The sequence below is a fragment of the Prionailurus bengalensis genome, chromosome B2, assembly GCF_016509475.1.
Source record: "Prionailurus bengalensis isolate Pbe53 chromosome B2, Fcat_Pben_1.1_paternal_pri, whole genome shotgun sequence".
Classification (NCBI taxonomy): domain Eukaryota; kingdom Metazoa; phylum Chordata; class Mammalia; order Carnivora; family Felidae; genus Prionailurus; species Prionailurus bengalensis.
The window spans coordinates 52,964,143-52,987,039 of record NC_057349.1 but is presented as its reverse complement, the minus strand read 5'-3'; the positions used below and the strand labels follow the sequence as shown (position 1 = coordinate 52,987,039).

The 22,897-nt window shown below is 34.7% G+C and overlaps 1 protein-coding gene across 2 annotated transcripts in view; it reads left to right on the top strand.

The window, feature by feature from the left end:
* COL21A1 (collagen type XXI alpha 1 chain) overlaps positions 1 to 22,897 on the top strand; it is a 175,941-nt gene that overhangs the window by 144,341 nt on the left and 8,703 nt on the right. For both annotated transcript variants that reach the window (XM_043591679.1, XM_043591678.1), the window contains 6 exons: positions 10,367 to 10,411; positions 12,457 to 12,510; positions 13,700 to 13,753; positions 16,694 to 16,747; positions 18,345 to 18,416; positions 20,325 to 20,360. In XM_043591679.1, the coding sequence (XP_043447614.1) occupies positions 10,367 to 10,411; positions 12,457 to 12,510; positions 13,700 to 13,753; positions 16,694 to 16,747; positions 18,345 to 18,416; positions 20,325 to 20,360 (315 nt within the window). The remainder of the gene's footprint in view (positions 1 to 10,366; positions 10,412 to 12,456; positions 12,511 to 13,699; positions 13,754 to 16,693; positions 16,748 to 18,344; positions 18,417 to 20,324; positions 20,361 to 22,897) is intronic.

The following is a 22,897-nucleotide window of genomic DNA, read 5'->3' as shown; positions in this document are numbered from 1 at the left end:
TTTATTTTTGATGATGAGGTAAGCTCCTAATAATTAATTGATTGCCAATAGTTCTAGGTACTTAGATGGTTTATAAAAATGATTTCTATAATTTTGAATACTGAGGTGTTCTATTGTTTGAAATGTATGCTTAGTTAAGTCATAGCTGCTTTACTGTTTTAATTTTGGTTCCTTAAAAATGTGTGGCTTTGAAATGCTTTTGGCATAGATAGATAATTCAGGGGTTGTAGGGGAAAAACCCAAGGTATGTTTTAACAAAAGAGTGTATGAATCATGAGTAGACTAGTATTTATGAATATATTCTAGAAGTCATGTATTACCCTAATGGTTCAATCCAATGTAAATTATCAAATAATATTGGAATATTAATTTCTTTTAATAGTTTTAGTAGAACATAGGGACTAGGATTTTTCAGTGAAGATCTCTTGCGGGTGAAGCGTGAAGACTGATTTGATAAACTAATACTAAAATCAGGGCTAAAGAGTTTTATGATCTATCAGTTTTAAAAACAATGAATAATTTCTTTGTTGTGATAGAATTTTCTTTCTGCTGGCTACATAAAAAGAGTGCACTTAACTGATGGATTTAGGTGGAATATGGAGAACTTCTGAACAATGGATTTTAAGAATGGAATGACTAATCACACAAAATGGGAAACCACCATTAGAGAACTTTAGAATTGTTGCAGATTCTTTTTTTTTTTTTTAATTTTTAGTGTTTCTTTTGAGAGAGAGAGAGAGAGAGAGAGAGAGAGAGAGAGAGACAGACAGAGCACAAGCGGGGGAGGGGCAGAGAGAGAGAGAGAATAAGAGAGAATCTTAAGCAGGCTTCAGGCTCTGAGCTGTCAGCACAGAACCTGATGGTGGGGCTCAAACTCATGAACCGTGATATCATGACCTGAGCCAGAGTCAGACATTTAACCAACCTAGCCACCTAGTTGTCCTGAATTGTTGCAGATTCTTATTGAGATGTGGAGTCAGGTGTTAATATTTCCTAGCAATCACAGAATGTACAACACTGTATGCGGTGGCTTTAGATGGAACAATTGTTCTCCAGTTAGGAGAAATAGAAAATTTACTCAATAAACATATTGTACAAAGGTTTATATGAAAAGCCTGTGGTAGGTTAAGACTCTTAAATGCCATGAAAGGCAAATGAAGGTAATCATGAAAGGCTGAGTATTAAGAATTTTGATGAAGGGTTAAAAATTGGTGGGGAAATGATCTATAGTTGTTTTTGACCAGAGAGACATAACATGGATTATAAGAAAATTTAATTGGTAGATAATCATAAATAAAAAACTCTTTGATGACTATTCTAGCTTAACACCCCAATGCAAATAACGTTCAAGAGTCTTTTTTTTTTCAGTACACGTAGAACAGTGTTTCTCCAGCTCTGATCCAGAGTACCTTAACCAGAATCTCCAGAGATGGTTATTAAAAATCCATTTCTTGGCCCATTCCAGCCCTAATGTATCAGAATTAGGAACTGAAACCAAGGAAACTGCATTTTTAATGGCTATCTTATGTGTGTCTGATAAAAAAAAAAAAAGAAAACTAGTGATATTAAAGACTATGATACAGGTTAATCAAAACAGAGAAATATGAAGGTAGTAGAAATACAAAGTTACCTATTCCAGGAGAAAAATTAATTTTAGTGACATTAGCAAATGAAAATGGAATTATTATCTTATTATCTACCTCATTATTTTTTAAGGTTCTATGTGCTTTAATATCTTTCTCTGACTAAATAAATTTCAATATTGCCATGAATAATAATATGAAATTATATTTCCAAATGGATTCAGTATTCTTGGTGTATTTAAGATCATTTATAACTTTTTGACAAAACTTGAGAAGCAAATCTGTCTTGGAAAATAGAGATAAATCTACATGTAATTGAATAAGACTAAAGTTATTTATATGAAGATAGATAAATCCTCACAAAGATAGGAATTTGGTCACTTAAATTTATTTTGTTATGACTTGAAGGAAACTTGTGGGTTATTAATTATCCTAGATATTTGCTTTGAAGATGTTTATAGTCTTTAAAAAAACAATTTTTAGACCTGATGTGTTACCATTTTTATTTAGAAAAGTTCTGTTACTTCTGTTACAGAGAAATGGAAGAAATGGTGAGGAAGAAATGCCAAATGCCTGTATTTTTTTTCAAGGAAATTGCTTCTTAAACACAGTATTTATTATTCTTCCCTAGATGGGAAGACTGAGGCCTTTGTCTAACAGTATGTCTTTAGCAATGCGTGAAAAGTTATCTGTGAGAATAACCTACCAAGGTGTGAAAACTAAGCTAACATGTTACCCTCTCAGGTCACAGCAGTGAGTCAATCTCTGAGGTTGTACTGTACTTCTTGTTATTTTAGTTTTTTTTTTAAATTATTTATATTGAGAGGGAGAGAGACAGAGTACATGGGGTAGGGGTAGAGAGAGAGAGGAGAAAGAACCTCAAGAAGGCTCCATGCTGTCAAGACAGAGCCCAATGTGGGGCTGGGTCCTAAGCTGAAATCAAGAGTCAGATACCCAATGAGTCAACCACCCAGGCACCCCTATGGGTGTGTGTGTGTGTGTGTGTGTGTGTGTGTGTGTGTGTGTGTGTGTGTGTTTAGCCCAATAGCCACAACCATTAGAATCTTTACTTTTTTATTTTGAAAAATAAATATTTAGCAGTCGTTTATTGAATGACTTAAATGTGAGGGGAAATATATTTTTTTTCTGAGAAAGTTTTGAAATGTAAAACTGTGGGCAAACTTTTATTACTTATTGTACATTTAAAAAAATGTTAGTATGAGCGGGAGGAGGGGCAGAGAGAGGACAGCGAGAATCCCAAGCAGGCTCTGAGCTGTCTGTGCAGAGCCCAATGTGGGGCTCAATCTCACTAACCATGAGATGATGACCTGAGCTGAAATCAAGAGTTGGATACTTAACTGACTGAGCCACCTAGATGCCTCTATTTATCGTACATTTTATTTTATTTATATTTATGTATTCATTTTTATATACCTTAACTTCTCTGAAATAGGCAAAAAAAATATAGAAGTTGTGTTTTAAATTTCAAAATCTGCCTTCATTTACCCAAATCCAATCCCCATGCCCAGAGATAACGATCGTTATTCATTTATTAAGATTCTTTCCAAACTTGTGTATACAAATGCATAAACAGAACACATACACATTTTTAAGATAAAAAGTCATGTCTGTTGAAATTTTATTTCACTTCATAGTATTATAAATGTTTTGCCATATCTGGATATTAGAGAATATAAAGTCTATCTTGTTTATAGCATGGATGATGTATTTCATCTAACTTCTCCTATTGATGTTATATATATTCCCATATACTATGCAATATTTTGGGGAAGGATGCATTCCTGTAAGTGGAATCGCTACTTCTAAATATAGCTTATGCCTTTATTACTGATTTTAAGCAGAAATGTCTAGTGTTTCACCAAGTATGATGTTTGCATTCGGTTTCCAATGGATTGAGGTTTAGGTTTACCAAGTTCTAGTCTTAGGTTCTTAAGAATTTTTAGTAATGCGTGATAAATTGTGTAAAATTCACTTTCAGTACTTTTTAGATGATTTTTGTATTGTTCTTCCTTTAAACTATTAATAACTTACATGAATGTATCATATGGGTATAGTTCTTAATGTTGAACATTCATTCCATCCTGAAACAAGCCCTGTTAATTCTCTGCTTTTCTAATGCGCTGCTATATTTGACTTACTAACATTATAGTAAATCCATTTGCATTTGTATTAAATTAGATGATCTTGGAGGTTTCTTTTTTAGGTATTATTCTTGACTGGATTTGTTATTAGGGTATGGTGGCCTCATAATTTGAACTTCAATGATCTCCATCTTCAGTACCCTGGAGACATTTAAATAAATTAGAAACTATCTGGTCCTTGGATTTTAGGTAATATTTCTGTGGTAGGCAAAATAATAACTCTCTTCCTCCCCCTGAGAGATATCTGCATCCTAGTTTCCAGGACATTTACCTCACATTGTAAAGGGACTTTGCAGTTGTGATTTAAGTTCATTGACCTTGAGATGGAGATATTATCCTGGATTATCTGAGTAGGCTCAGTCTAATCCCAAATAATTAGAAGTGGAAGAAGATGGTTGAGAAACGGGTCAAAAAGATTCAACTCCAGAAGGACTTGACCAGCCAGTTGCTGCTGTTGAAGATGGAGGAAGGGGACCATGATCCAAGGATTGTGGTAACTTCTAGAAACTGGGAATGGTCTTTAGTTTATAGTTAGCAAGAAAACAGAACACTTTGTTTGTTTCCCCCATCCCCCTGAACTATAGGGAATTGAATTGTGCCAGTAACCTGACTGAGCAGGAAATGATTTTTTTTTACTACAGATTCCAGAAAGGAGTGCAGCCTTGACAAATCCTTGAATTTAGCCCAGTGAGACCCATGCATTACTTATGGCCTACAGAACCTTAAGAGAATATGTTGATGTTCTTTTAAGCCACTAAATGTGTGTAATTTGTCATGAGTCCATAGAAAACATAATTTCCTTTAAGTTTTTTCCTTTTAGTGAATGCTTTTTAGTGTACTATCTCCTTTTTCAATAGGAAAATAGGGACATACATTTTATAAGCAGAGCAAAATTCACAGTGGGCTGAGTTGCACAATAAATATGATTTGGTGTAACAATATATGCATGTTTAAAAAATAGGTTATAAATAAAAGATACATGGACATCTAATTAGATGTAATTTTCATATAATTGGTTTTTATTTTATTAAGGTTAAAAATTCATTTGTTTTCATCATCAAACTAGTTTCACCTTTGATGTTAAAAATTTTTTTGGTGACTTCTATCATATGAAAAATTTTAAAGAGTAATTCAATTTCTCTAAAAAGTGTATAAATTCTAAGCAACTGAGTTGACTGTAAAGGTCTTTGAAAAATTCATTTTCTTTTTTTTTTCCTTACTGAGAAATTCATCACATTTTGAGTTATATGGTGAAGCTCCATGTACCAAAAAATATGGTCTATATTTTTTAGGTTCTCAGAGGATCATAAATTCTAAAGCAGGAAAAAATTTTGGAACTACTTTCAAATGGAATTGAATGTGTCTATATGTATACATTCATTTTAACTCACTAATATATTTCACATGCATGATATCACTTGCTAATAATGTAAAGGGACAGGTTATTTTTCTGGATTCCTGGGTTCAGGGTGGTTATGTAACCTTCCCATGATGTGGGTAGTGCAGAGACCGTCCCTGAGTCTCTGAAACCTGTCCCCCTTCTCTTCTGAGTTTTTAGGTATGTTAATTTGTTAAACATTTGTCTCTTTTTTGTGTTGTCCCTCAAAATGATACTTGTACAATAACAAAGTTGTTTAGAATATCTTTTTGGCCTTTAAAAAAATGTAGAGGGGTGCCCAGATGGCTCAGTCAGTTGAGCGTCCATCGGCTCAGGTCATGATCTCCCGGTCATGGGATCGAGCCCTAAGTTAGGCTCTATACTCAGCGTGGAACCTGCTTAGGATTCTTTCCTCTCTTCCTCTTCTCATTCTCTGCTTGCTTGAGTGTGCTCTCTCTCTCTCTCTCTCTCTCTCTCTCTCTCTCTCTCTCTGCGTCTCAAAATAAATATACTGTTTAAAAAAACATAGAAATGCTTTTAGATGTCAAAGAAAAATGCCTGTAACATTAAGCAACTTTGTACGGGGCTCCCAGATCACTTTTTCCTTCTGATAATATCCCTGTTAACTATTTATGTCAAACTGGTGACATTTTCTGTTGTATATAAACATGAGTATCCCAGAAATATTTACCAAAGCATTTTTCTGTTGAAATGACTTATCTTTGGATACTTTGGGTCCAGTCCCATGTGGGTCCTGATCTGTAGGCTAGGGAAGAATAAATTCATCCAATGTTACTCAGATTACTTTTTTCCCCTTGATGATTAAAGGCAGTTGTAAAACTGTGTTAAAGTATTCAGGGACTTAGTAAAGCTGGTGATTTCCTTATTATGGGTTTATTGCAAGTATGTATATATTGGTTTCTTTTAGGTTTGGCAGCTATGTTTGTGAGTTACTTGTCTTTAGAACTTCTCTTACCACAGAATAATCTTTCGTACATCATTCATAGTGATCTGTCAGTTAGTGTGGAATTTTATAAAAGGATTGAAAACCATGAGGATCAGCTGAAAATATATTTGAAACTTTTGGTTATATTTTTTTCTGAAACAATTGTGATGAACTACATATAAATGTTTAAAAAGCAAAAGTCCTAAAGTTAGCCAAACAGGAAAAGGCGCAGTTAATGGATGAGGGGCAATCCCATCTTGGCACCCCCAAGGGGAAGCCTTAGATTGCTGGAATCAATCATGGGTATACTGGGAGATTTTGGAAACAAAGGTAGAGAAAGGTGGAAAGACAAAAAACAAAACAAAACAAAACAAAAACCCAACAACACAACAAACAAACAAAACATCCTGCATTGGAGAAGGAGGACAAAGTTTGAGACATGGGAGAGAATTGACTTCATCTATTTCACAACTTTCAAAGGTCAGGGAGGAGCTGTGAAAAGACAGTCATGAAGATGTATTCATTAATGTGCAGCATTGAGCTGAGCACTTGTGAGAGTTAATATAATGTACCAACTCTGTGATGCAGATCCCATTACTTTCATCATATAAAAAATGGGGATACTAAGATTCCACAGTTTAAATAACAGGCCTGGAGTCCATCAGCCACCGGCTAATGGGCTGGCTGACTTCATTGTCAAAACTTGTAACTGCTTCCACTATGCTTTTTACTAATAATCATAATAATCATTGTGATTTTTTGTAGCTAATAAGAACAATACTTTCAACATAGGTGCTTTTTCTTCATGAATCTTTAGGAACAAACACATCACTTCTTGATGTAATAGAAAACATAACATGCTTCTAATATATTGATAATTGTATATTAAATATCTCTACCACTCTACAAATTTTGAAAAATACCATTAATGGGGGTGCCTGGATGGCTCAGTCAATTAGGTGTCTGATTCTTGATTTCAGCTCAGGTCATGATCTCACAGTTTGTGAGTTCCACCCCTGCACTGGGCACTGTGCTGACAGCTCCGAGCCTTCTTGGGATTCTCTGTCTCCCTCTTTGTCTGCCCCTCCCCTGCTCATGTGTGCATGCATGCACACTCTCTAAATAAATAAAAACTTCTGAAAAACACCATTAACAGGTTAGATTTGTTTTTACTACACTGAAAATATTGCATTACTTACAGGCAGCTTGGATCCAAGATGCTCTGATTTCAGGGGTAAGGTAAATGCATTCATGGGACGTGAGAAAGTATCAAGTGATGTTTTATCTTTTCCAAGTAATGTATCATGGACACATTTCTTCTTTGTAAAGTAGTCTTTAGGAAATAAGGGCCAAACTTTTTATTCTAAAATATGTATTTCAACTCTTAATTACTTTTTTGTTATACATCAATGGTTTAACGGTTACAGAGAAGCTTTTAGAACATTTTTTTAAGTCTACATTTTTTCACCACAACATTATGCAGGATTTTCCAGTTGACTTTCTGCTCTTGCTCAAACCCAAACTGAAATCACAGAAGGGGGGAAATATGCCCCTTTACTCTTACCAAAGAAAATGCTTGTTTCTGTCCTTATTTACACATTATCACAGTTGCCTGAATCCAGAACCACACAGGCCAAAAGTGAAATATAAAATAGTTTGCTTGGAAAACATTTATTGTATGAAGTAATTGTTACTAAATACTTTGGATCAGCAAACTGCTAAATTTCAAGTGGTTTTGAATAATATTTCTGCTAGTGTAAAATTGGCAAAATTTAGTGAATTTCAATAAGTGGAAGCCCAGGAAAATAAAATATAGGAGAATTTTATTAACTAATATAGCTCTGATTGGTTTCAGTTCTGGTTAGTCTGTCAACAGTCTTTATTCTAGGCATGCTCATGGTATTATGTTAGTTTTGCCAAGAATTGCTTTCATAAATCAGGTTTACATTTTCTTTTTTAATATTATGTAGTTTTACATATTTTTGGTTGATATTTGTAAAATAAGAGTTCTTGGCATAGTTGAGCATAAAATACATGACTTCATATCTCTGAAATATATTTTAATGTTTTACTAACATGTTAAGCAGACAATAGGAAAAAGAATTGTTTTTTTCAGATCTGGAATCCCCCCCAGAATACCCTCAGTATCTGATATGCTGAAATAACATTTGAGGCTCTATTCAAATATAGACCAAGTTTAATATTATAACTATTTAGATAATAAGATGTCAAATCGGATCCAGAAAATGAATTGTGGGGGCTCTCAAGGCTTCTGGGAGGTGGAGGCCAGGGTGCCTGGGTGTAACTCCGATTTTCTTCCACAGTGAGGATGTAGCCTTTCTGACCCTGAAATTGGCTTCAGAAACAGGAGTAGGGGTGGGATATCTGTAGCTGATTCATACTGATATTGATTGTGTGAGGGCATAGAGACTTGAATAGTGATGAAACTAAACAATAAAGGGCACCATGCAGCAAGATACTCAGTTCCTCAGGTCTGACAGTATCATGAGCAATTGCACAACCCCTTTAGGGATTCGTGGGGCTAAAGGACACTGAATGGCCACAGCTGCACCTCTTTCATTATAGAACAATGTATGGCCATCTTGTATCTGATAAGAGTTTACAGATTTTATTTAAATTCAGAAATTAGTCTAAACCTATAGTGGGTTTGTGTATATGTGTATTTGAATGGGAGCTGATTACAGATGGTTTCATGCCAAATTATGGTCTATTGAAATGGAGGCCTTTATTTGAAACAATATTAGTCTTAACTGATTACATTAAGAATATGTATTTCCCACCTTGGAAGGATATAATTCATATCATTTTATGTTCTTTATACATACAAGTCAAATACTTTAATTTTACTTTATGTTTTAGGGTACACCATGCTCATATTTTATAACATCACTTTAAAATGTATGCGGTTTTATGTCATTTTCTAGTTAGTATGTTTTTAAAGGTTTGTGTTTTCAACTAGACTACAAGCCCTTGGTTGATGGTCATTGCTCAGATACATCTTTTCTCTGCAAAGGGTATGGTGCTGTGGCAAAATAAATGGAGCCAAATAGAATCAAATTGAATTCCAATTTATGATTCAAGTTCAGATTTTAAAACTAGAACTGTATGCATGTGTCTTGCACTATAATTGTGGCTAACACATTGACCAGTGTTGTGCTAATAAAATCAAGATGTGAAAATCAAGTAAATGGCCGATTCTCCCTGGAATAGAAGATAACTTGATCTCATTGACAGTGGCCTCTCCACCACCTGCCTTGCTTTTCTGAGGAGTACTGCTGTTCTTCGAAAGCCCTGATGATGCAGAGGGCTTTCAAAGAAATACCGATGGGGCCCAATTCCCTGGTCTTTCAAGTTCCTTTTCCTGCCCGAGTCTACATAGATATATACATACAAATGTTACTTCTTTCAACTGCAGTGTCATCAAGAAAGGAGCTAAGAGAAATGAATAAAAATGAAAATTGATTAGTACCATCATTGTTTGCTTTGGGTGGTGAAAGATTATTTTGGTAAATTCATTGACGGTCGAATTGCTTTCCCGTTAACGAATGTGCTGTTGTTTTCAAATGTATACAATGAGCATTAATATTCTCTGAAACTTGCTAGAACTTGTACATGTGGATTGTACACGTGAAAGAGCTCTCTGTATTTCTTTCTCAAATGTGAACTGCATATTCTTCATGATTGTGTCAGTAAGGAAATCATTAGGACAAAGATTGACATATTTCATACAAGAAATTAGGTTCCTGGGTGTTTCAAGGCTCAATTTGGAGGATATTGGTTAGTCTTGTTAGTTTTTAATTATGGTTGTGAGACAGTGGGCGCCTTTGGAACTGTTGTACTGAATCCGAACTCCTATGATGTGATAGTTTTTCTTGCATTATTCATTTTAAATAATATAGGAATATATTCAAATGAATCTCCTTCTTATTTTAAATATCACTTATGTTGGTCTCAAAGAAAAATCAAGTTAATTAATACCCTCATAAGCTTTTCTTTCTGAAAGCCTTTATTTAAAACTTTAAATATCAGTGGATGTTCATATAATAATGAATTTCATAAATATTCTCTTTTCCAAAATTGGATTATTATCAGTAGCAGTGTTATAATGTAAGTGGATGATACAGGTTTGAAATTCTGCATTATTTACCAGTTAAAAATCTGATTAGGACTTATTCTTCTTTAATGATACAGTCTGTCTCTCAATCAATCTCTCTTTCTCTCTCTCTCTCTATATAGTTTTGTTTTTTAATTAAGATTCTACTTTATTACTTTTTAGGGACTACCAGGATTTCCTGGAAATCAAGGATTAATGGGACAAAAGGTGAGTATTAATTAAAGTTGAAAGATTTGGGCCTAGATCTGTTTATTACAAGTGCAAAGTGTTGATATCTTCACATAGAATGCATTTTTACCACATTAGTGGCAATAGTTAATTGTTGAAATATGATATAATTTCAGAAAGTATTATTTGTCCTTATAATTAGTTTTTGTTTTGTTCTATATGGATAATATTAATTTGGATTTATACATATGCTTTCTGTTTTATTTGGTTACTTTTCTATCTTGTGCTCTTAGACCAGCCTTTTGGGATAATTTTCCTGTTTTCTGAACTATTTCTTTGGCATTTCTTTGAGTACAGATATCTTGGTAACAAACTTTCAGATTTATCTAATTCTAAATATGTTTATTTTACTGTTGCTTTTGAGAGATAATTTTGTAGGGTATACAACTCAGAGTTGATGATTATTTTCACTTAACATGTTGAAGATTTTCTTCCATTGTCTCCTGACTGCCATTATTAACTATGAAACATCTGCTCTCATTCCAAGTATTGTTCTTTTGTAAGTGATCTGTCCCTTTCTTTGGGATTCTTTTAAGGTATTTTATTTGTTTATTTGTTTTTTTGGTCTAAAACTCATTACAGTATATCTAGATACACAGCCTCTTTAGTCATCCTGGGGAGAATTCAGTTTGATCCTGGCTGTGTGGTATTGTTTCCATTAACTCTGGAAAACATCATCCATTATCTCCAAATTACAATTCTTCCAATTTTATTCCTTCCTTCTGGAATTACAGTTAGAGAAATTTTATTCCTTCTCATATTGCCCTCCATGTTTCTAAAGAGTATCTTATTTTTATATCTTTAATTCTTACATTCTGGTTAATTTTTTTTTATATATTGCCCAATTATTCTTCCTTTACGGTGTCTAATCTGTTATTTAAGCAGTTGATTAAAAAAATACTTTTCTAAAAGTTTAAATTTTTAATAACATCTTTTTATTCTTGATAGCCTCTTGTTTCATTTGCAGTCCTAATAGTCTTTCATGATTCCATTATTTAATTAGTAAAGATCTCATGTATTGTTCTTAATTCTGTTTTAACAATTCCACCAAATGCCCTTTGTTATTTCTGTTAACTCTCAGTCTTGTGGCTTGCTGCTTCCTCTTTCTTGTTGAATATGAGCTCATTGCTTCATGTTAATTGGCATGGGTTCTGTCAGCCTAATTGGGGCATGGAGAGCTAGCTGCCTCCTGTTGGTTGCCATGGGTACCATGTCAGCACCCTTTAAGAGTCCTGGGTCATCATAGGTATTAAAGATTCTTGCCCTCTTCCCACTGTTAGCCCACCATTCAGTTTCCCAAGAGCTGAACATACATTCTAGATGCCTCTGGCCTTTTCTTCTGCATCTTGACCTCTGGCAAGATTTCTACATTGTTCTGAATCCTCTTAATCATAGCCCCAACCCAGAGTGTATTTAATTAAAATAAGGGATCTTTGAAGACTTCACCCATTTCTTGAAAGACCAGAACTCCCTCACAGAAGATGTTCTTTCCAGAGTTGGTTGTTGTTTTTTTGTTGTTGTTTGTTTGTTTGTTTGTTGTTTTTTTTATGTTCAAGATTCAGACTCCCTTGGAGTACCTAGTTAGCTTGTAGGGTATAGAAATCTGAGAAATTGAAGTAAAAATGCTATTATTCTCTATCCTATTTTTTATTAATTTATGTTAACTGTCATACTTCTTAATCTATGATAAATAAGAAATTTTTTCATGTGATTTTTACCCCCTCTTGTCTCTCCTCACCAACTCTGTGTGAACTTCCAGATCTTCCTTTCAAACAATGACAGTATCACTGATGATTTCCTAATAAAAATATTTGACTTAGTGATTCCATAGACCCTTGGCTCAGATCTTTAAGATACCATGTACCATGTTTTTTACACTGTGTTGCTTCTGTTTTACAGTAGAGAAAGGGGAAGCAGTTGGGCTGATTGGTATTGAATTTTTATTCTATAATGCTTTGGTAGGAAATTCACTGAAATGAACTGATAACTTACAATTTTAAATTTGATCTGTTTTTGATTTTTAGGGAGAAATTGGGCCTCAAGGACCACTAGGAAAAAAAGGAGCTCCAGGGATTCCTGTAGGTTAATGTCATTATTATCAGGATATATGAAATATAGTTATTATGTGCCATTTCTAATATTTTGCACCCTATGCTATGAATTAGTGTATTTTACATTTTACAGGTGAAATAATATACTAAATTGATAGCAAAGCATAATAGTGATGACATGGTATTTTCAATATGACCATACTGAGATTATGTTTCCTGATGATATTAATTGAATATTTTTTGCTCATCACATTTCCTTGGCTATATTTAAGAGAAAGCAATGTTTTTTTAATGTTTGTTTTGGTATTTAAGGTAGAATCCAGAGGTGCCTGGGTGGCTCAGCTGGTTAAGCATCCCAACTCTTGATTTTGGCTCAGGTCATGGTCTCATGGTCGTGAGATTGAGCTCTGTGTCAGGCTCCACACTAAGCATGGAGCCTGCTTGGGATTCATTCTCTCTCTCTCTCTCCCTCCCTCCCTCCCTCCCTCCCTCCCTCCCTCCCTCCCTCCCCTTCATTACTTGTGTTTTCTCTCTCTCTAAATAAACACTTAAAAAATAAAGTAGACTCCAAATTAAATCAGTTCCTTGTTGCTAGTTATTGTTGTTTTGAGTCATATGGCTAGTTAAAAATATGACTATTTTGTAACTTGAAGAGAGATTGTTATATTCAGAGAATTTATTAGATTGTCACTCTTTCAGAATATCATTTAAGAAAATAGAAATTGGAAGTAAAGTTGACCAGGATAACATCTATAAAGAAACCTAATTCTTAATTACTTTTAAATTTATTTATTTTTGAGAGAGAAACAACATGAGTGGGGGAGGAGCAGAGAGAGAGAGGGACACAGAATCTGAAGCAGGCTCCAGGTTCTGAGCTGTCAGCACAGAGCTCAATGCGGGGCTCCAACCCAGGAACCCTGAGATGATGACCTGAGCCGAAGTTGAATACTTAACCAAATGAGCCACCCAGGCACCCCAAGAAACCTAATTCTTAGTCATCATGACATAAGGAAGAAAGTAAGAATGTAGAAAAAAATGAACTTTCCTTTACATTTGTCTTTTACTAGCTCTCCAGCAATTTTTGCTATTTGTAGGTTATTTGATTAACCACGTTAAGAGGTCTTTGCTGGCCTTCGGGCTATCTTGCATAGTTAGATTTTTTATTATACTTTATTGAAGGAAATAAAACTCTTGAAACTTCCACTTAAAAATATAGGGTATGATGGGACGTGATGGCTCACCGGGTCAGCCTGGAACACCAGGATCTAAGGTAAATAAAATGAAATTAATAAGACAGAACACTTTGTGCAAAATTACCATTTGTGTGCCTCAGCAAAACTTTCAATTATACTGATTTTAAGTGTGGTTTTAATTCTATGAACAGTCATTTGTAAGAATGAAACCTTAGACAAAATGAATTGTATAAAGTAGGCTAATGTAATGCAGGTCTTGTTTAAGCTGGAAAAAGTCCAGAATCTCTCACTACTTGACCCTCTTCTCCTTTATTGTCATCTCACGGGCACTGAGGATTATGTGGAGTTCTGTGGAGTTTCATGTCAAACCCCACCAATATAGAGGATTAGTGGTTTTGATTGAGGATGACTTTTGCCAATTTCTGAGTCCTCTTCTTGATATTTTTATTTAGTAGAATGTATATGGAGTTTTTATTGTAAAATGCCTTTTAGTGGGTTTTATTAGGCATTCTCTCCTTCAGGACTGTGGGTAAAATAGTGTATTATCTTTACTTTCATCTTTAAAAAGTGTCAGGCAAACCTGACATATATATTCAGGATGTCAGGTTAGGTTATTTTCAAGATAGAATCGCAACTCCAAATACCATGGTTTGACCATTTTCTAGGTGTATAGAATCCTGTGCTAAGAGAACTATTTTTTTTTCTTGGTTTACTAGAAGGGTCAAATCAAGTACATTCTGGCTAGACTCAAACTATTCTCAACTATTTAATGATTAGAGAATGTAGGACAACCTTCCAAAGGAAATGATGGAATTGCTGTTTTAGAAGCATTGACCCTCTAACTAGACAATGTTGCCCGGAAATAGACCCTGGCATGCAGAATGAGTAGATGAGTAGACAACCTAATCTATTCTACTTTTAATTTCTAAATTACTTAGAGAAAGAAATAGGATAAAACATCATGGGAAAAGTATCTGCCCTTTCACCAATGGTAGACCCTTGTGAATCTTTGGAGTGTGGAGTCCTGGTAGTAGTAAGGGTGCACAGAGTTGGTATAAAACCCTTGAGTGACTGGGCCTGCCAAGTGGAGATTCTCCATAATTTCTCAAAGTCATTTTCTAAGAAGATGCTGAGTAGTTGTATATTTCTTAAGTAACTGGGATACGATGGATCCCCCAGGGTGTTCTGGATGCTCTAATTCTTAAGAATTCAACCTAAGATTTCATCAGCCACTTCACATTGTTAGCTCACACTGAGCAGGAGGTCAATTAAATCTACTGGAACTTCTGTAAAAGGTTTTATAACAATACTTTGTGTTATCTGCCATTTGAGTAGATTCTGCTGATATGGCTGGGAAGGCAAGTGGCTGTTTCCAGAATCACTTTGTTTATTTTGACATGAATTACTAAGAAGTTCGTTTCCTCTCATCTTGTACTTGTGCAATTATTTTGTTAAAAATAGATTTGAAATGTTAAAATCCTACCTTTTAAATATAATCTTTTCAGTGAAACACTTCAAATTCTCCTCATGTAGTATGTTAGCTCAGGTGTTCTGCAAATGGCCAGATGGTAAATATTTGAATCTTTGAGGGCCATATAGTTGCTGTTGCAACTACTCAACTCTGCTGTTGTAATACAAAAGCAGCAGTGGACAAACAGGGATGTGCCTGTTTCTGGCAAAACTTTATTTACAAAAGCCTGCATTAGGCTGGAGTCAGCCCATCAGCTGTAGGTTACTTACCTGTGTGTTACTTTATCCCTGCCTATTTTGTCAACTAATATGTTTGTGAACTATGCCTTATCAGTTGCTATGAATTCTAGAGTGGGACCAAAAAAAACAAAGCTGTATTAAACAGGGCGAAGATGAGGCTGAAACTTTGTGGTAGATCTTTAGAAAACTTCTAATTTGGTTTATAACACCTTTTTAGAAAATAGCTACTGAACCATACTATATTCCAGTTTTTAAAATTATTATCTAAATGACATTAGGATAGGTAACATAATCAAGTCATGTGACTTGAAACAAGTTGTCACCTCTGGATTTCTGCTGAATCACTTGTAAAATTAGATATTTTAAGGAACCAATGCTCCATGGCTTAATAACGTTGTTACGTGCTCAATGCTTAATGAAGTCCAAATATTGTGTTCATATGTTTCTCAACATGAGCAACCTAGAAAACTTTTCAAAAGCTGAAAATGCAGTTGGTTACCTTAATTACTAGTGTACCCAGTTTGGTTCTGGCTTTTGCCAGAACCAGGTTGGGATTTTAGGTATCAGAATGTGTATGAAAACCAACAGTACCTTTGACCGTCTCTCTTATTAGCCAGCAGACATATTCTCTCTGTATATCCCACCCTTTGTATAATTTTGTATTCTTTGTCAAGTTGGTCTTGTCCTTCAAACTTTTGTTGGAAAGGACTTCACTTAAATCCTGACAAAGAACACAAAGTTTTCTTTTCATATATGCATGCATGTGTGTGTGTGTGTGTGTGTGTACACATTTATACATATATTTATACATATATATGTAATACATACATATGTGTGTGTGTATATATATATATATATATATATATATATATATTTTAAAGCCACTGTACGTTTGAATCTAATTTTCTTTCCTTCAATTGCACACCGAAGGTGAGTCATCCTGAGAAAGTGACACAGGGAAATATGAAGATTCTCAATGTATAGGATGTTGTCAAAATCCATGGCTCTGGCCTGTGCGGTATGGAGACCCAGCTAATTAGCACTTGTGCCTGAGGATTTGAATTTCTTCCCTTACTTGGAGCTTCTAGATTTAAAACACAGTTTTGGAAAGCTTTATAAATGTGCAGACCCATTCCTTGTTTACAAGATTTTTTTTCTTAATAAATAGGCTTAACCTACAGAGTCTGTGTTTCAAACAGGTGGAAAGTTGGAAATATAAAAATTATTTAAAAGATGTTCCCTTAAGTGTCTATATCAGATATATTATGACTTTTTTTTTTACCTCAAATGGTTTGATGCATTGACAGGGAAATAAAGGTGAACCTGGACTTCAAGGGATGCCTGGGGCTTCTGGGCTAAAGGTAATTATCATTTGATACATTTGGAAATACATTCAAACTATTATAAGTCCCCTTTATTATTTGATGAGATTACCATGTGTATCCCTTAAGAAAAGTTACATGAAATTAAGGATTACCTCTATCACAGAGTTCTCATTGAGGAAAGAAAATGGCCAATGGGGGGTTTAATTTGTTTTGGGGACACTTTCTCACAGTTTAGGTAAAAAAGACAAAATATATTTTGGCTTGATTTTCCTAGAAATGGTAAAAGCCTTATGCTTATATGAACCTACTCTTTGGTTCAGAGAATATCCCTGTCTTCTGTAACTGAAAGGAAGTGTGTATGACTCTCACAAGTGATGCTATTCCTTTGTTTACTGCCTGATGGGGCTTCAGTGTGGGGACTCAGAGCTGCTTATACCAGTTTCCTCCAAACCAAATAATTGATGTTTATTTCAATAGGATTTTAATTCTTTTCAAGCCTTTAGCATCTAGAGTAATAATCAATAGCTCAGGAGTGGGCCTAGTAAGTAAAGAGGGCAAAACTGTTTCCACAAAAGAGAGTAGGCTTTAGTTAATGTGATAGAGTTTGGGACTAATGGTAAAACTCAAACCAAAAACCATGAGGCAAATTCAGGTTTGCGTCCCCTGTCTTACAGACATTACCTAAATGTCATTCATAATTCGTCACTATATACTTTCAGGAAATGTTCTTACTTAAGACTTTTAAGGAATCTTTATTCCATGAAGGAAATAATCCCTGTGGGATGATGCAGAGTAGAAAAATTGGGATAAGTCATGGAATATTCCCTGTACTGAAAACAACTCAAGAATTTACTTCTAAGAAAATACTTTTCCCTGTGTATGAAGAACCAACATAAGTGTGCATATGATTTAACTACAAAGACATTCACCCCCATATTGTTTATAAAAATAAACATTGTGAAAACCAATTGTAACAATAGGCATTTTATTAAAGATGATAAATCACTACAGTTAAGTACTATTCTGTAATTTAAAATTATGTTTTAAAAACATAATGGCATATAAAGAACATCACAATATTCATATGTCTTGGTGAAAGACATAAATTAGGCCTTATGTAGTGAGAAAACCTTAGTAACTAAATTGTGTATTGTGTGTTTGTGAGAAAATATATAACAAAATAAAAACAATGAATAATGAGATTTTCAACAATTTTAGTACTGTTTCCTCACCAGTTTTTTAACAATAAAATAGGTTCTTTAAAGTAGCAGTGTGAGAATAAGCAGTCTCAAGGAGGAAGAGAAAGTGTTAGCAAACAAAACGAGATACCTATGTTTATTATCACTGCTTTACTATTTATTGTTGAAGCTATAAAATAAAGATGAAAAATATGTATAAAATTTTAAAATCTATGCTATCAGAATTATTTTAACTTACAAAGATAGGAAAAGGTACAAGTTTTGTTGGGACTCCCATAAACTTTTCATTCTTTACTATTTCTGCAATAATAACTAAAGGTCAACAAACTTTGTAACCATCAGTTATACATTTGGGATTTATGTAGAGATAAAAACAGTGGTGTCTTTCGCAAGCAATAGGTCTGCAATCTTTATGTAATTTCTATGTTACTTAGGGAGAACCAGGAGCAGTAGGTCCCCCAGGAGAACCGGGATACCTAGGTTTGCCGGGAGTTCAAGGAAAAAAGGTATGCATTGTTTAGGTGATATAATTAACTTTTTTTTTTTTTTAAGTTTATTTATTTATTTATATAGAGAGACAGAGACAGCACAAGTCAGGTAGGGGAAGAGAGAGAGAGGGAGAGAATCCCAAGCAGGCTTCGTGTTGTCAGCATAGAGCCCGATAAGGGGCTTGAACCCATGAAATTTCAAGATCATGACCCGAGAGGAAACAAAGAGTGGGTCGCTTAACCGACTGAGCCACCTAGGTGCCCCAGGATAAAATTAACTTTTAAACAGCTATTAGCACGTAAGTCTTCCTTTTGTGAAAGTAGCACAATTTGGACTGACTGTACTTTTAATGACCTTTATATTTGGTATATGTGTAATATGATCAACCGCATGCCCATAGCTGTGTCTCATCTTTCACATTCCTGCATGGGTATTGTCTCCTAGATGAAGGCCTTGGATGAGGCATGCAGCTCAGAAAATATAAACATTCTATTAAGTAAAACCTGTAAATTCAGATTGTTTTGCAGTCGGTCCAAGTGAGTCAAGACTATTTTAGGAAAAGTATTCAATGTCTGGCACTCTTACTAAAATGTGAATATTACTCTTATCAAAACTGGGACAAAGGTCTAAAATAGTAAAAACTACACCCAGAACACTTGACCATGCAGTTCCCATTTATGAAAGATTATATTGCATAGAATTTCATTTGAAATTAAGGAGTTTAAAATACACATCATGTATTCTGATATAAAATGTTTTGGTGAGGTAAGAGAGCAACATTTTAGATTCATATTCTCTCTCTCTCTCCTCAAAAAGGAACCATGAAGCTGTATCTATATAAATAGTATTTGTTTGGTGGTTTTAAGCAACAACTGACAGCCCGTTTGCCAAAGAAGTTCATGCCACTGCAAATATATACATTTCAGTCTAAAAGTAAATATGTTGACTTTAATTCTGGAAAAGATACAAACTCTTACATCTTCACCTTTATATCCCTTGCTGTTTTGGTTTTGCTACCATTTCATTTTTCTGTTTCTCATGTATCATGCACTTGGCCCCTAGGTTATTATAACCAGTATGATCATTGACCGTTTTGTTCCAGTGAGCAGTAGGCAACACTTGCTGAGACAGGGATGACCCTCAGGGCAGCAATTAAGTGTCAGAACCTTGGTGAATATTACATAAACCTACTGGGACTATATGTTGAGGTTTCGAGAAATTTCTTGTTCAAAACTTGCCCTTTAAAAGAACACCTGTATTTTGTTGTCTGTAACACAAAACTCTTAATGTTTAGAGAGCATGGTGAGGGAGGAAAGACATTTGGAAACAGTGTCCAAGTTCATCTGAGGGCAAGTGCTTATCTTTCCTGATTTGCAGATTCATGATCTAAGAACAAGGACATTGAACTTAGTTGGTCTGGAAGGTTTACTCTAGCTGAAAAGTCCCAGGAATATTTATATTATGGAATATGGATTTTACCCCCAAAATTCATTTTTGAAGTGTATGTTTTCAAAAATACCGTTTCAATATTATATTCTGCTTCATTGTTTCCTATAAATTTGTGGCTACTACTAGCTCAATGGAAGATTTTTCAGATTGATTTTGTAAAACAATTTCCGAAATGAGTTTTCTCATGTTTGTTTGCTAAACCTCAGATTGTGATCAATATAGACAAGTTTTCTTATTTCTGGTAAACTAGAAATTATAATAATTTTTCCTTTGAAATGTAAGAGCACAAGAAAGTATTCACTTAGAACATTTTGACATAACATGATTTTTCTCCTTTTGGAGTCTGCTTCTGCATATAAGGCACTTGTGGAATTTGTAGGAGACCATATATATTTCTTTCCTGCAGAAAAATATGTTTACTTGAAAGGATACAGAATATCCTAGATTATGATAGACATTAATCTGCCTTTTTGCAGGGCGACAAAGGAAGTCAAGGTGAAAAAGGCATTCAGGTATGTTGCTGGCTTTTTAAAAATTTTTGCTTGGCAATAAAATCAGGGCTTTGTTCTTTTTAGTTGTAGCGTGGTTTTTCCGGCTCCTTCCTGCTTCACCATCAGTATCTAATTGTTAAGTCTCAGCTTTCTTCTTTTCTTCTAAACTTTTCGGACAACATCAGATCTCCTTTTAAGATTATTCTCTATTTTACTGTCGTAGAAACTTGGAAATCAAATGATTCAACCAAACATATGTAGATTGTATTACATACTTCTAGTATGTTTATTTGAAATATTACATATCTATATTATGTATGTTTCCAGAAATTATTTGAATGGCTTATGGCACAAATAAATGTGATAAGATTTTATATTTAACACCAAATATAAAACATGTTCAAACTAATCATTGGAAGCAGAATTATACTAAAAAATTAAATCAGGTTGAGGAAATCTAGGGTGATTTAGAAAAGGATATTTCATTTGGGTGTGTTACCACAAGGGCAAAGTGTTCTAGGATTTCTGGAGGCATAAAAGGAGATTACAAATTGAAGTAATAGTAGAGTGAAGATCTGCTGAGGTCTCAGTGTCAACAATTGTTTTTTAGCTGTTGATTCAGTACCTTTTACTAAAGATACTCAAGTATTATTATGATTTCTGTAATTTTGAAATTAGGAGTGAGGTAGATTTTAAGCAAGTGTCTGTGAACTCTAGACCCACATATTCCGGTTTCCCTCTTGGTACTGAGTTTGAATGTGTCATGTGCACACATCAAAAGGTCCAAAACAGAGCTTATCACCTTTCCCCATAAACCAGCTCCTACTCTATTCTTGGTCATGGTAATTGGTAGACCCATGAAATGATCTCAGGGAAAAAGGCTTGAAAGCCATCCTAAAACTCAGTCTCTTCTCTCTTCACAGGTAGTTTCACATCTAAATCTCTCTTGAACTTGGCCCCTTCTCCCTGTCCGCACTGTCCTAATCATTTCTTGTCATGGGTCTCAGATTACCAGTGTCCTCCCCGCTTCCTCTCATGCTCCTACCAGCGTGCAATAACTAAGCTACACATCCGCTTAGGAATCCTTCTGTGGTGCCCCACACATTTCAAGATAAAGTCTGTTCCATGAAGTGCTTCCTGACTTGACTATTTTGGCTCTCTTTTACTTATCCCTAAAGCCTACACTTAAGGTTGAGTAGTTTTCCCCACCCTGTAGGATGCACCTCTCTCAGATGCCCCCTCCTCTGTCCCCATAGTATCCAGCCCAGAGGCTTAATTATGCAGTTTCATCATTCTTGATTTAATGACTTAACTTTACCACCACACAGTAAGCAACTTGATGATGCCAGTTTTTGTTTCAGTGCCCCACGAACCAGCAAATAGGTATCATTCAATAAATATTGGGAATTCACTTAAGTAAATAAATGAATAAATCAACAGTGCTAGAGTGATTTAAAATGTAGGTAACTAGATAAGTCGCTGTTTTATTATCTGGGTATATGTTTTCCCAGAAACTGCTAATTATCTCATCCCACATGGGGATGAGGTAGTACTTTAGGGGTTAGTACCATGCATTATATATGATGGATATCCACAAGTATGTTTTAAATGGACAAATGTGTTTATACCTTTGTTAATTTTCCTCTCTTCTTATTTGTCCTGATTTAAAGATCTTCATTCAAAATATTTTTGCAGTATTTTTTAAATTGAAGTATAATTGACATATAACAGTATATAGTTGACCCTTGAACAATGCAGGTTTGAGCTCCTCAGTTCCACTTACATGCAGATTTTTTTCAATAAATACAGTATTGTAAATGTATTTCTCTTCCTTATGATTTTAACATTCCCTTTTCTCTAACTTGTAAGAATATAGAATATAATACATATACAAAATATACGTTAATTTATATGATTAGTAAGGCTTCTGGTCGACATTGGGCTATTAGTAGTTAAATTTGGGGGGAGTCAAAAGTCATCCACAGATTTTTGACTTTGAGGGAGGTAGTACCCGTCACCCTACCATCGTTCAAGGGTCAGCTGTATTGCAGGTGTACAACATAATGATTCAAATTTGTATACACTGTGAAATGATCACCATCATGTGTCTAGTTACCTTCTATCACCATACATAGTGACAACATTTTTTCTTCTTTTGATGAGAATTTTTAAGAATTACTCTTAGCAACTTTCACATACACATTATGGTATTATCAACTACAGTAACCATGCTGTACACGCATCCCCATGACTTTTGTTTTATAGCAGGAAGTTTGTATCTTTTGACCTCTTTCACCTATCTCACCCTCCCCTTCCTCCTGGCAAACATTATTCTGTTCTGCGTATCTGTGAGCTCGAGTTTTTTGTTTTGTCTTGTTTGGTTGTTTTTGTTTTGTCACACTCCGCATGTAAGTGAAATCATACAGTATTTGTCTTTCTCTATCCGACTCATTTCACTTAGCTTAATGCCCTCAAGTCCCATCCATGTTGTTACAAAAGGCAAGATTCCTTTTATTTTTTGATGTATGAGTAGTATTCCACGTTTGTAATATATTTTT